The sequence below is a fragment of the Chrysochloris asiatica genome, unplaced genomic scaffold, assembly GCF_000296735.1.
Source record: "Chrysochloris asiatica unplaced genomic scaffold, ChrAsi1.0 scaffold00125, whole genome shotgun sequence".
NCBI lineage: Eukaryota > Metazoa > Chordata > Mammalia > Afrosoricida > Chrysochloridae > Chrysochloris > Chrysochloris asiatica.
Window position 1 is genome coordinate 6,781,753 of NW_006408643.1, and position 12,392 is coordinate 6,794,144.

At 45.3% G+C, this 12,392-nt stretch overlaps 1 protein-coding gene across 1 annotated transcript in view; it reads right to left on the reverse strand.

Annotated features, from left to right (window-relative positions):
* Window positions 1-10,166, reverse strand: part of LOC102834588 (zinc finger protein 709-like) — a 32,142-nt gene extending 21,976 nt beyond the window's left edge. The window contains exons 1-3 of the mRNA XM_006869051.1: window positions 9,278-10,166; window positions 6,718-6,791; window positions 6,357-6,540 (exon numbers count right to left, since the gene is read on the reverse strand). Of these exons, the coding sequence (XP_006869113.1) occupies window positions 6,357-6,540; window positions 6,718-6,791; window positions 9,278-10,166 (1,147 nt within the window). The remainder of the gene's footprint in view (window positions 1-6,356; window positions 6,541-6,717; window positions 6,792-9,277) is intronic.
* Window positions 10,167-12,392: the final 2,226 nt, after the last annotated feature.

Here is a 12,392-nt window from a genome sequence, read left to right on the forward strand (position 1 = left end):
AAACTTTCACTCAATCCACAATAAAAACCTTAAAAAAAAAATAATAATTTTTCTGAAATTAAGCACACATTCTAGGGCAATTATTAAGAAGTCCAAGTCTACAGCACCAAGCCAGTTGTTGTTAAGTGCTGTCGAGTTGCTTCTGAACCACAGAGACCCTGTATAGGGTTTCTGAGGAGTGGCTGGTGAGCTTGAACCTCTGACCCTGCAGTTCAAACAACTTTGCGGTCTGACACATTAGCCCACAGCGCCACACCAGGGCACCTTTACACCAAGCCAGTTGTTGTTGTTAAGTGCCTTCGAGTGGATTCTGACCCATAGTGACCCTGTATAGGGTTTCCAAGCAGCAGCTGGTGAGCTTGAACTGTCAACCTTGCAGTTCAAACAGCTTTGCTGTCTGGTGCATTAACTCACAGCGCCACACCAGGTTGTTGTTGTTGTTAGGTGCCATCGAGTCGATACCGACTCATAGCAACCTTATGCACAGCATAACGAAAACACTGCCCAAAGCTGGGCCTACCTCACTATCATTGCCATGCTTGAGCCCATTGATGCTGGGGTCCTTCCTCTTTTTTTCTGACCCTTCCGCCTGTTGTTGTTAAGTGCCATCGAGTCGATTCCAACCCATAGTGACCCTGAACACGGTTTCCGAGGCTGTAAATCTTTACAGGAGCAGAAATCCTCATCTTTCTCCCACAGCACCTTTGGTAGTTTTGAACTGCCAACCTTGAGGTTAGCAGTCCAATTTGTAACCCACTACGCTACAGAGGAGAACACAATCTGCTTACACGGTGTGGTGCTGTGGGTTAATGCACCACACTGCAAAGCCATTTGAACTGCAAGGTTGATGGTTCAAGCTCACCAGCTGCTCCTCGGAAACCCTATACAGGGTCGCTGTGGGTCGGAACTGACTCAACGGCACTTAACAACAACAACAAACCCACCCAGCGTAGTGGTTACGAATCAGGCTGCTAACCTCAGGGTCAGCAGTTGAAACTATCAGCTGTTCCGGAGGAGAGAAAGATGAGGCTTTCTGCTGCTACCTTAAAGATTTACAGCCTCGGAAACCCTGTAAAGGGTCGCTATGAGTCAGAACTGACTCCAGGGCACATCACCATCACCACCAAACCCACCCAGATACTTATCTCATCTCAGAAATTAGCTTAAGGTAGAATGTTTGAAGAAGTTTATTGCCTTACTGTTCCTGTTTTTCCAAAGAATGCAATCTTGATGTTAAAATAGATGAAGTGTATACATCCAAATGAACTCACTCTATAATGTGCCTGCTCTTTGTGAAGGACAGGACGGTGTTGAGAAATGATTCTCTACGTCCTCCAGACTGCTGGCTTTCTACTAATAAAGCTTGGATTGGTTTGAAATGACTCTCCAAGGCTGGAGTCACCGGCAGAGTGGGTTGGTTCCAGAAGACCACACTGAACCCTCATTGGCGTCATGACTGAGTGTTTAGATGGCAACAATTTACCCTAATACAGGGCTGTATCTGACCTTTGGGATTTCTGGTCTGAAATTGCGGAGACAGTAAAAAAACAACCCCACAGTAGAATCCCGAAGGCTGAACATTGTTTTACTAAGTAGTAAGGAGCTCTGGTAGCGTAGTGGCTACGAATCGGGCTGTGAACCTTAAGGTCAGCGGTTCGAAACTACCAGCCGCTCCGCGGGAGAAAGATGAGGCTTTCTACTCCCGTAAAGATTTACACCCTCGGAAACCCTGTACAGGGTCGCTATGGGTCGGAACCGACTCGACGGCACTTAACAACAACAACAAGGCCAAGCTACTGTTGGACTTAAAATAGTATGTTGTTGCTGTGAAGTGAGTGGGTTCTGACCCAGAGAGGCCCTGTATAGGGTTTTCAAGGTGTGGCTGGTGAGCTTGAACCGCAGACCTTGAAGTTCCAAAGGGACTTTGTAGTCCAGCGATTTTCACAGGGTGATAGTTTAGGTAGGTTCCCTCAACCTTTATAATAGTCCTTAATCCAGACTCCCCTTGAAAACATTTTGAGAATTTAACAGAATAATGTAACACTTCCTGAGAATAGCCCCATTTTCTGTTCTGGTTTCTAACTATATCCTGAGACAGCCCCGCCCCCATTTCCTGTTGTTTCTTAAATAGATCCTTTTAGAAGGGTCTTGCCTAGCCTGGAAGATTGCCCCCTCTCTGTGTGGCCTTTGAAAGAGTAACTGCCAGATGTGGGCATCTATACCTTTTCTTTCAAAATCAAGATGCTGAAACCTCCATTTTGTCTGACCTTCTCAGCTGAGGCCACTTCCGGCAATAGATAGCTTTCCAAACTTCTTCATAACCCTAACGATTAACATTAGCCAATCGCGTAAGGACAAGACTGCATGGTTGAAGCCCTAGCCAATGGGGTGAGATTCATCTTCAGACTTTGCCTTGCCGAGATACTTCCGATTTTACTGTGTCTATTTGCGGCATTGAGAATTTTATTTCACACACAGACAGGCACCAGGAGAGTTAACCCCTTTGATATTTTTATCAAGACATGGGATCACCTGGTGAACTGGGGGGGAGGGGTGAACGCTAGGGTGCTGAGATTATAGCTCACCTGCACGCTGATTAACACTGTTGAAAAAGGGGATAACTATCCCTTGTAAAAAATGTCATCAGACACCACTGAAAACCAGCCTCTTTGCTGCGGTGGGAGTCCCGGGTGTCAGTTTCCTAATCCAGGGCATCTGAAGCTTTGTGAGCAACTCGGCTCCCTATGTAAGGTCCCTAACACGGACCCTATCCTGGTGAGAGACCCCTAAAAAGATCAACAGGACTCGAGTTCGATGCAATAGCAAGAGGTTTATTTTTCCAATGCGTTGGGGTCTACCTTCATAAAGCCTCTCCACAGGGAGGTGAAGACGACCCTGGCTTGTTAGTTTCCCTGCCTTTTATAGGATTTCATCAGCTGCAGTGTGTATAAACGGATTGGCTTTTGCTATTGCGGTGATTGATTGCATAGGAGGGGAAACTGGGGAAATTCCAATGATTCTGAGGGCGGCCTGACCTAACTAACTGTTTTTCTCTAAAATTTCCTGGCAGCTGGGCCTAGTCACGCTTTTGATAAGCTAAGGCCTAGGTGAATTTAGATGGATCCCAAAACCAGGCTAAAGTTTGGTCAAGAAAGATTCTTTCCTTACACCTACAAAATTCCTGCTGGTTCTCTCCACAGTTCCTGGTCACTCCCCAAATGCCATCTGCTCTCAACAACCCTTAGATCCATAGGGGATCAAGGAGCCCATGAGCCACTCTCCACTCTTCATAAACCCAAGAGATCAGCGTGCGTCCCTCCCTTCAGTTCCCAGTGAGCTCGCCCAAAGAGAACCACTCCTCAAGGCCCCGCGGTCCCAGAGTCCACTTTGGGGATCGCCCACCTCGGATACCCAGCCCAGCGCTCACCATCTCCGGCTTTGATCTCCCAGGACCCAGGGGAGACAGGGACAAGCGGGGAAGCAGAAACTCGCCTCGGCGCTGTGGCAGAACAACTAGGTTTGAGCAGGGCTGCAGGACACGCCCCCAAGGAAACATACAAGTTACCGATTGGGCAGTGTTGGCAGCTCCTCCCAGAGTCTCTGCACAGTGACCTAAGCGGCCCTACCATTGGACAAGGGAAAGATGCTCCGCCCCTCTCTCAGCAAGTTCTGCATTTGACGGAGGCGTGCCCTGGCTTCACCCCCAGCTCCCGGGCCTCCTCCTGCGTCTCTTCCCTGAACAAAGACACAGGTGTGTGCAGAGAACGCTAGCTAACTCAGAAAAGTCTGGTATCCCGGGACCTGGGGTCCAACAGTGTTGCGGCGCCACAGTGGGAACTTGGCCTGTTGTTATTAATACCTGCACTAAAAAAAAAAAGGGTAATATCATAGATGATTTTTCAGAAGAAACATTTTTTTCCTAGTTTGCTCTCAGAATTGAAAGACCAAAAGACCCCAACAAAAAAAAATTCCTCTTTTAAAAAAAATCAGTTTCCCTTCCCTAAAGGCATTCCTTCCCAGCAACCTTTAGGACCCAGTCTAACCGCCAAACTTCTGAAGCTAGCAACCTTCCCCAAATAAGAGCCAATGAAATTCAAATAGCTAACAAGGACCAATCAGCTTGAGAGTTGCATGTTATCTCGAGACTCTTCCCCTGACTGCCTATAAAAAGGCCTGCATGCCTGCTCTCTGGGTCGCCATCAGTTCAGATGACAGATCCACCGCATGCTGTGTTATCCTGAGATCAATAAAGGCTTCTGCTGATTGCATACTCGAGGAGAGTCGTTTGTGGGGGTCAGGAAATCGGGCACAAGTATCTATCATTATTAAATTCATTAAAACGTCATTGAATCGGTGTCATTTTATGTGAGAACGAGATTTTCTCAATGTTTACATTTGCATTCTTCTGCCTTTCCACAGTTACCATTTTCTGAACAGTATTCCCCTTGTGGGAGTCCTGGTGTGGCCTTGTAGGATAAGCACTGGACTGTTAACCCCAAGGTAGGTAGGTGGTAGTTCAAACCCACAAGCCACTCCTTGAAAACTCTGATACAGTGTTGGTGAGTCAGACTGACTAGATGGCATTTAACAATTTCCCTTGTGAATGTCATCTTCCCTTATATTACATGTATAGGATACTCTGGTAGCGTAGTGGCTACGAGTCAGGCTGCCAACCTCAAGGTCAGCAATTCGAAACTTATCAGCGGTTCCGTGGGAGAAAGATGAGGCGTTCTGCTCCTGTAAAGATTTGTTGTTGTGTGCAATAGAGTCGGTTCCGACTCATAGCGACCCTGTACAGATTTACAGCCCCGAAAACCGGTGCCGGGTCACTATGAGTCGGAGCTGACTCCAGGGTACTTAACAATAACATAGGATACGCTTCCTTTTTTTTTTTTTTTTAAATTGTGAATTTGAAACAATAGAGCTCCTTGTTAAAACTCAGAATCCCTAAAGCCAGCATAATTTCCCAGGCCTTGAGGCAGATAGGGCAGAAACAAGCCTCACAGGTGGTGTTTACTGTGTGATTATGAACCCCCCACATTCTTTCTTTAGAGTAGTTAATGTACCTTGTGCCTCATTTATGGTCTTGTTATCCTACCTATGTAAACTGACTTACAGTCTTGTTATTCACACTGACCCTGCATTGTTATCTAGTTTCCTGTGAGCAAACTAATCTGTTTTTGCTTCTGTACTCCCTACTTCAGCAAATTCCTTTAGATAAGCCCCTAGACCAGAGCCAGTAAGGTAGCATGTATAAACTAGCAGCCATTTCCCTGCAGGACGGCAGACTTAGGAGAATCTATTGTCTCCCTGCCACCCGGCTATAGCTGTACCAATGAAACTCTCTAAACTGGACATGATAGTGGTCATCATCCTTCTTTGGGATTCGAACCCATTAACACTATTGCAAAGTTAGGTGCTGTGGTTTCTTCTAAACATAATTTGTAACTTCCACCAAAGTTTCTTGCCCTGCTGCCTCTGGGTAGAGAAAAGATACTACCGTGGATGTTAACAGAGTTTATTGTAATTGTGAAAACTTGGAACTCTATAATGTGGGCTTAAAATGAGCCATCTCATGTCCATCAAGGAGTCAGGAAGGGAGGTAGTCCTTTGGACCTCGAGATGTCTGCACATTGAACCTCCTTGACCCAAGGACAGAAAGCTGTGACATCGGAGGAGGGGCAGAGGAGCAGCTGCAACAGGGCCAAGAACCAGAACATAACACACAACACTCGACTTCCCAGCCTACAGAGCAAGTAAGGCTGAGGGGCTTTGGGCAGAAGTTTGCTCGTAGAATGTGGTGCCTCCAGACACCCAAGTGCCTTCAGGCTGAGGCGTCTGGTGGCGTGGTGTGTCCTGTAGGCGTTTATCAGCAGCTGACTGGATCACCTGTGACCTGAGCATTCCGGACCCCAAATTGTTACCTGTTAACTTCCCTAGTACACCCAATAACCACGAGTATGCTGTCTGAGCTGTGTGTGGCCATGGAAGGGTTTATGGAACCCAAGATGAGGAGAAAAGGTTTAGGCAGGCATGGTTGGTACCTCCTATGTTTTGACAGGGGCCACTGTGTTGAACTCATGGACACCCTGTGTGGCAGAGAACTACCTCATCGGGTTTCTAGGCTGTCGTCTTTATGAAAGCACACTGCTAGGTCTTTCTTCTGTCGAGCTGTGCTGGGTCGGTCAGTAGTCAAGTGCTTTAACTGCTGACCACCAGGGCTCTTTCTGATCACATTATTCCGTAACTCATCCGCAAACAAAAGCAGCAGAGAGGGCCGATTAGAGGTGGGGTATTATGGACAAGCCCACACCACCAGTAAAGAAGACGAGGCAATGGTATATGCTGTGTGGTACCTGTCCTCCTCTGAAACAGGAAAGCGTCCAGGACAAATGGAACTTGTTGGGATATGAACGGTTTCCCCTTGGACTTGCAGCCCTCTGGAACAAAGATAGCTTCAGAAACCAGCAGCACATGACAGCGCCATTCGGTGAGGGGACAAACAGTCACTCCGTGATGGTCCCTGAGCGAGGAGACACTCTAGGCCATTGCACAAAGTGTAAAACAGACCCATGAAATTCGATCCTGGACAACGGGGGATGATTTCATGCTGCCTCCCAGTTACAGCTTTAGCTTCCAACTAGATTCCCAGTCTAAGCACTCACCCTTCCTAATTGCTTCCAATTTAGTACACAACGTTTGTTTCTTGTGCTTTACCAAACTGGTCAGATCCACTCCCAACATGTTATCCGGCAATGCCAGGGCTCCTTCCTGGGAGGTGGTTTCTAGGTCTGTGTAAGAAAAGGAGGTGTGCTCCGGGATTCCTCAGGCTGCAGGCAGCTGGCATGAGCCATAACGTGGGATTTCACTGCTTGGTATGAACAAAAATCATATACAAGATGGTACTTATGGAAATGAAAGAAAAACACAGCAGGAAGAAAAAAGTCAAAAAGTTTGTCTGTATTTAATACTGTTTAACATATATAAAGAAAAATAGATACAAATACATGGAAGCATTAACAATCAAAAAAGACTATTGTAACACTTCATTTTATTCAGAGAAACAGTTAATGAACCATAAACAATGGGATTTGTAAGTACACACAATCAAACCTATGCATGACTTTTAAAGCTAATATGTACAGAATTATCGCTATACATTATTTAAAAATTATGTTGCTTTGAACCACATATAAAAAAAATAGAAATTAAACATGTTTAATCATATATAAAATTAATTAAACATGATGGGTTTATAGTTCAAAGACAGCACTCAGCTGCTAACATAAAATTCCCCACAATTTGCCATGTATATCCCAAATCCCTTTCAAGCATAGCAATGTCAGGAAGAATAAATTCATGGTAGGTACAGTCTCATCAGTTCCCTGCCTATCTGGTTGCAGCATCAATCTATCAGTGTAGCGCTAAGAAATGGAAATCGGGTCATGTGAGATTGTAGACTGAGTCAGAGGATGAAGCAGGGTGTATCTGAATACAAACGACAGCCCCTCACAGGAGAGCTTCTGGAAAAGTCTACAGACACTGCTGCTTAGGAAGAAACTGAAGTCAAAGGCAGAGTGTTCCGTGTACAGCTGCTGATTTGTGTATGTGGTAAAAACAGGCTCACCAAAACATACTCCAACTCCACATCTCTATACGCAAAATTCACGTGCAACCACACTGTCCGTTTCCTAATGATTCCACCACCACGGAGATTGTTCCTGAACGACAGAGTGAAAAGTCAAGTGTCGTAACTGTAACCTAAGCATTGCTGTCTCTTGATGGCCCAGCAGAATGCAGAGGAATGGTTTCTTCACTTCTGCCTTCCAACACTCAGTCATGTACCTTCCTCTTCTCATCAACTTTATCTCAGAAGGATCAACATAAGAGGCTCTGGGATATGTAGTTCCTAACCTTACCCATGTGGGCAATGCAATTTAGTGGATCCACCTGTACTCTACCTTCCATCACCATGCTTCAAGTTCTCTTTTCTAAACTCAATTCACGTCAGATTTCCAACCATGGTCCACGAAAACAAGAAAAGATCAAAATAGAAACACAAAGTCGCACTAGGTTTGTCCTTTATCAAAATATTGACACAATTCCTAATTTCTACTAGGAACATATGCTGTGATACTGATTAACAACAAATAAAGTGGAAGACAGATCTTTTAATAACAAAAGATGAAGGGGAAGGTAGATGTCCAACCAGCCAATTCCAATATCCGCAAGTGTACAGAAAATACATTTGAATAATCCCAAAGTCTCATACAATCATGACTACATATCAGAAACATAATGCAAAGTAGAAATAAACAATTTTCTAATACAAAACTACACCAAGGTGCCCGTTAAAAACAACTGAAAACATCTCTAAGTTCAAAAGCCATGGTAATGGAAAGGAGACTGAAACAAGTTTTATGTAACTGTACAATTATTTACGTTCCACTTAATATATGCGATACAGCTGACGGAGTTCATCCAACCAAAAAGCTCACCAGAGGTGGCCGAGTCTATGCCGACTCCTGACACCCTCCACGTGTCTCACGTAAGAACTGTGCTCCTAAGGTTTTCAATGGTTGTGGTTCTGTGGGAATAAGACTGCCAGGACCCTCTGCCTACCAAGGAACCCCTAGCTAGAATGGGACCACCAACCTTCTGGTTAGTAATTCAGCACTTAACAGTTTGTGACATCAAAGGACATGTTGTTGTGAAGTGCCATTGAGTCGGTTCCGACCCATAGCGACACTGTACAGGGTTTCCAAGGAGTGGCTGGTGAGCTTGAATCACTGACCTTGTGATTAAAAACCGACCTTGCAGTTCAGCGCATTAACCCACGGCACCACACCACCGGGGTATTCTCTTAGATGCTGACATTAGGAACATAAACTACATACTAATATGAGAGAAATCAGTATTAAGGGCGAGGTGATTACAAAGGCAATGTATCATATGTGTAACAAAAGCTTTCTTTCCTGTTCAGGAAGGGGACTGCTATATCTGAAGGTGTTTCCACTCTTGTCACTCTTAAGGGGCCCTGCCCCCATGTGTCTGCCTGTGTGTCTGACAAGACTTTGTGGGTGGAAGAGGCCTCGCCTACGTCCTTTATAGCCTTAGGACTGCTCTCCAGTGTGTTTTCTCAGGTGTCCTTGAAGGGATTCAAGGCATTTGTAGGTTTTCCCACATTGCATACATTCATAGGGCTTCTCTTTACTGTGTGATCTCTGATGCCTTTGAAAGCATGAGGGAAACATGAAGGCTTTCCCACACTGCTTACATTCATAGGGTTTCTTTCTGATGTCATAAAGTTTCTCTCCAGTGTGTGTTCTCGTATGCTCTCTAAGGGACGATGGAAAACTGAAGGCTTTTCCACATTCCTGACATACATAGGGTTTCTCCCCACTGTGCATTTTCACATGAACTCGAAAGGATTTGGAACAATTAAATGTTTTGCCACAGTGCTTACATTCATACGTTTTCTTGCCATTATGGGTTCGCATATGTTCTCGAAGGGATGAGGGAAAACTGTAGGCTTTTCCACATTCCTTACATACATAGGGCGTCTCACCACTGTGCATTTTCACATGGATTTCAAAGTATTTGGAACACTTGTATGATTTCCCACACTGTTTACATTCATAGGGTTTCTCATCAGAGTGTGTTCTCATGTGTGCTTGTAAGGAGGTGGGCCAATTGAAAGCTTTCCCACACTGTTTACATTCAAAGGGCTTCTCCCCAGTGTGCGTTCGGACATGGCTTTCCAGGTAAGAGAGAACCATGAAGGCTTTCCCACACTCCTTACATTCATAGGGTTTCTCTCCACTGTGCATTTTCACATGCTTGCGAAAGTATTTGGGACAAATAAACACTTTGCCACACTGCTTACATTCATTGGGTTTCTCGCCACTGTGCATTTTCACATGGATTCGAAAGTATTTGGGACAACTGAAACCTTTGCCACACTGCTTACACTCGTAAGTTTTCTGTTCACTGTGTGTCTTCTCGTGTCCGTGGAGTGAGGAGTAACAGGTGAAGGCTTTCCCGCACTGCTTACATTTGTAGGGTTTCTCTCCAGTGTGCGTTCGCTCGTGTTCTTGAAGGGATGAGTAGAAACTGAAGGCTCTCCAGCAGTACTTGCACTCATAGGGCTTCTCTCCAGTGTGCATCCTCACGTGCTCTCGGAAGTATGTGGGGCAACTGAAGGCCTTCCCACACTCCTTACATTCATACGGCTTCTCTCCACTGTGCCGTCTTAAATGCAGTTTAAGGGAAGACAAATGCATAAAGGTTTTCCCACATACTTCACATGCAGGGATTTTCTGTCCTCTGTGGTCACTCCCACGCTCCCTAAACAGCAGAGGCAAGTGACTGATTAGTATGATCACGGTTAATACTCTCAGGGAACGGCTGGGTTTCTGCACTGTGCCTAAGTGGAACGGACCTGAATGGTTGATTGGCTGAGGGTTTGAATAAACCCATTTCTAACCACCGTTTGTTTACAATGGAATTGTGTTTTATATCTACATTTATGAAAATCTCCTCTTGTGAGCATTCTCTCAGTACAGACTTGTTTAGCTATGGTTACCATTTTTTTAATTTCCAAGATAATCTAACCCTCTGCTGGGTATCTTCCTTCTCGCATGTGAACCCCACTCACCTTGAATGCCTTTCCTGGATTTGGGGCTGATCATCCATGTTTTCAAATTTTCCTTTTTCTACCAAATTATGCCAGGAATCATTTTTTTATTGAACTTCTTATTTTGTCTTCACTGGGTATTTCATTCCCCAAAAAATATACTGCTGAGGACTTGATCCACTAGTTATAACTTCAGCACAAAGATCTGTAAAAAGTGATAAAATAATTTCATGGGGTTAAATATAATTAATAAAAGAAATATATGAGATGAAGATTTCTTTTCCTATACTGATACAGAAAAAGGAGGCTTGCACAATTCATTAGGAAAACGAGTCACAGTAAGTGCCTCACTAGGAAGAAATCAGTTCCTATGGGGTCGCCCCGACTCCTGGAGACCCACGCATACCAGGGTGGAGCTCTGTGTTCTCACAAGACTTGGCAATGGCTGAACTTTACAATAAACCAGCTGGCCTTTCTTCCAGGTGCTTCTGTGTGAACCTGAACCTGCAATGTTCTAGTTAGTAGCTAAGTTCACAGCTTTGTACAGAGGTCCCCTCTGAGAAGCGTGTGGCAACACCCACTGGTCCTGTGTAAAATTCACAGATAAATCCTCAGAGACCAACAGCTCCTAAAAGAGTCCACTTATTGTGGTAGCGTAGTGGCTTCTGAGCTGGGCTTGCTAACTCCAAGGTCAGCACTTGGAATCTACAGAGTAGGAGACTTTCTGTGCCAGTGACCATGTACAGTGTTGGACACCCTATAGGGTCACGATGAGTCGGAACCAACTTGGCGACACACCCCCATCCCTCCCACCATTGTTCCAACAAGGCACCATTCCCCCAGCGTGAGCAGGAAGAGGGGCAGGCAGCCAGCCCTGATCGTGACTCGTCACAGGAGTCCTGAGGTACAAGGACCTGACCTTCCTGTGGGAGATGATGATCATTAAGGTAAAAAAACCAGCAATCTACTCAGTGATGCTAAGTGCTTTGAAATCCTGGAGGCGCTACATGAGATACATGTGTACGTATGGATGGTGGCCTCTCAGCACTCTGTCCGTCTGCAGGCCTGTGCTGGCTTCTGCGCTGTGATGTTAGAAGCGATGCCGTAAGTATTTTAAATACCACTGGGGTCAGCCATCGTGACAGCTTTCTGTGGAGCTTCCACAGTAAGGCAGACTAGGAAGGAGAGGTGGACACATTCGGAATGGTTAGTCACTGAAAGCATTAGGAACAATGGAATATGGTCAGATCTAGGGCCAGAAGCGTAGCCTCTCCATTTGGCAGGCACACTCACACTCTGACTGGGATAAAGCTGTCTCCTCAAAGTAGAGGTGGCCACAGTAACATGGATGGAGACAGCTTTTGAAGAGGCACAACTTGAAATCAGGAGAAACAGCTGCAAACATTCATTAATAATCAGAACATGGAATGTACTCAGTATGAATCCAAGAAAACTGGAAGTTGTCAAAAATGAAACGGAGCGAATGAAGACTGATGCCCTATGCATTATGAGCTGACCCAGACAGGTGCTGGCCATTTTGAATCAGACAGTCATATGGTTTACGATGCAATTCATGAGGGATGGCAAAGTCTTTGTTGACAAAGAGAACAATGAATTTCTGGAGCAGGATGGTGGCATAGATACACGCACATACAACAAAGATGCGGGAGACCGAGGGAAACAGATACAGCCGGTGGGCCTGGAACACTGAGTTTCAGAGCACAGGATGGAGCGGTGCACTGAGGGAGAAGAACAG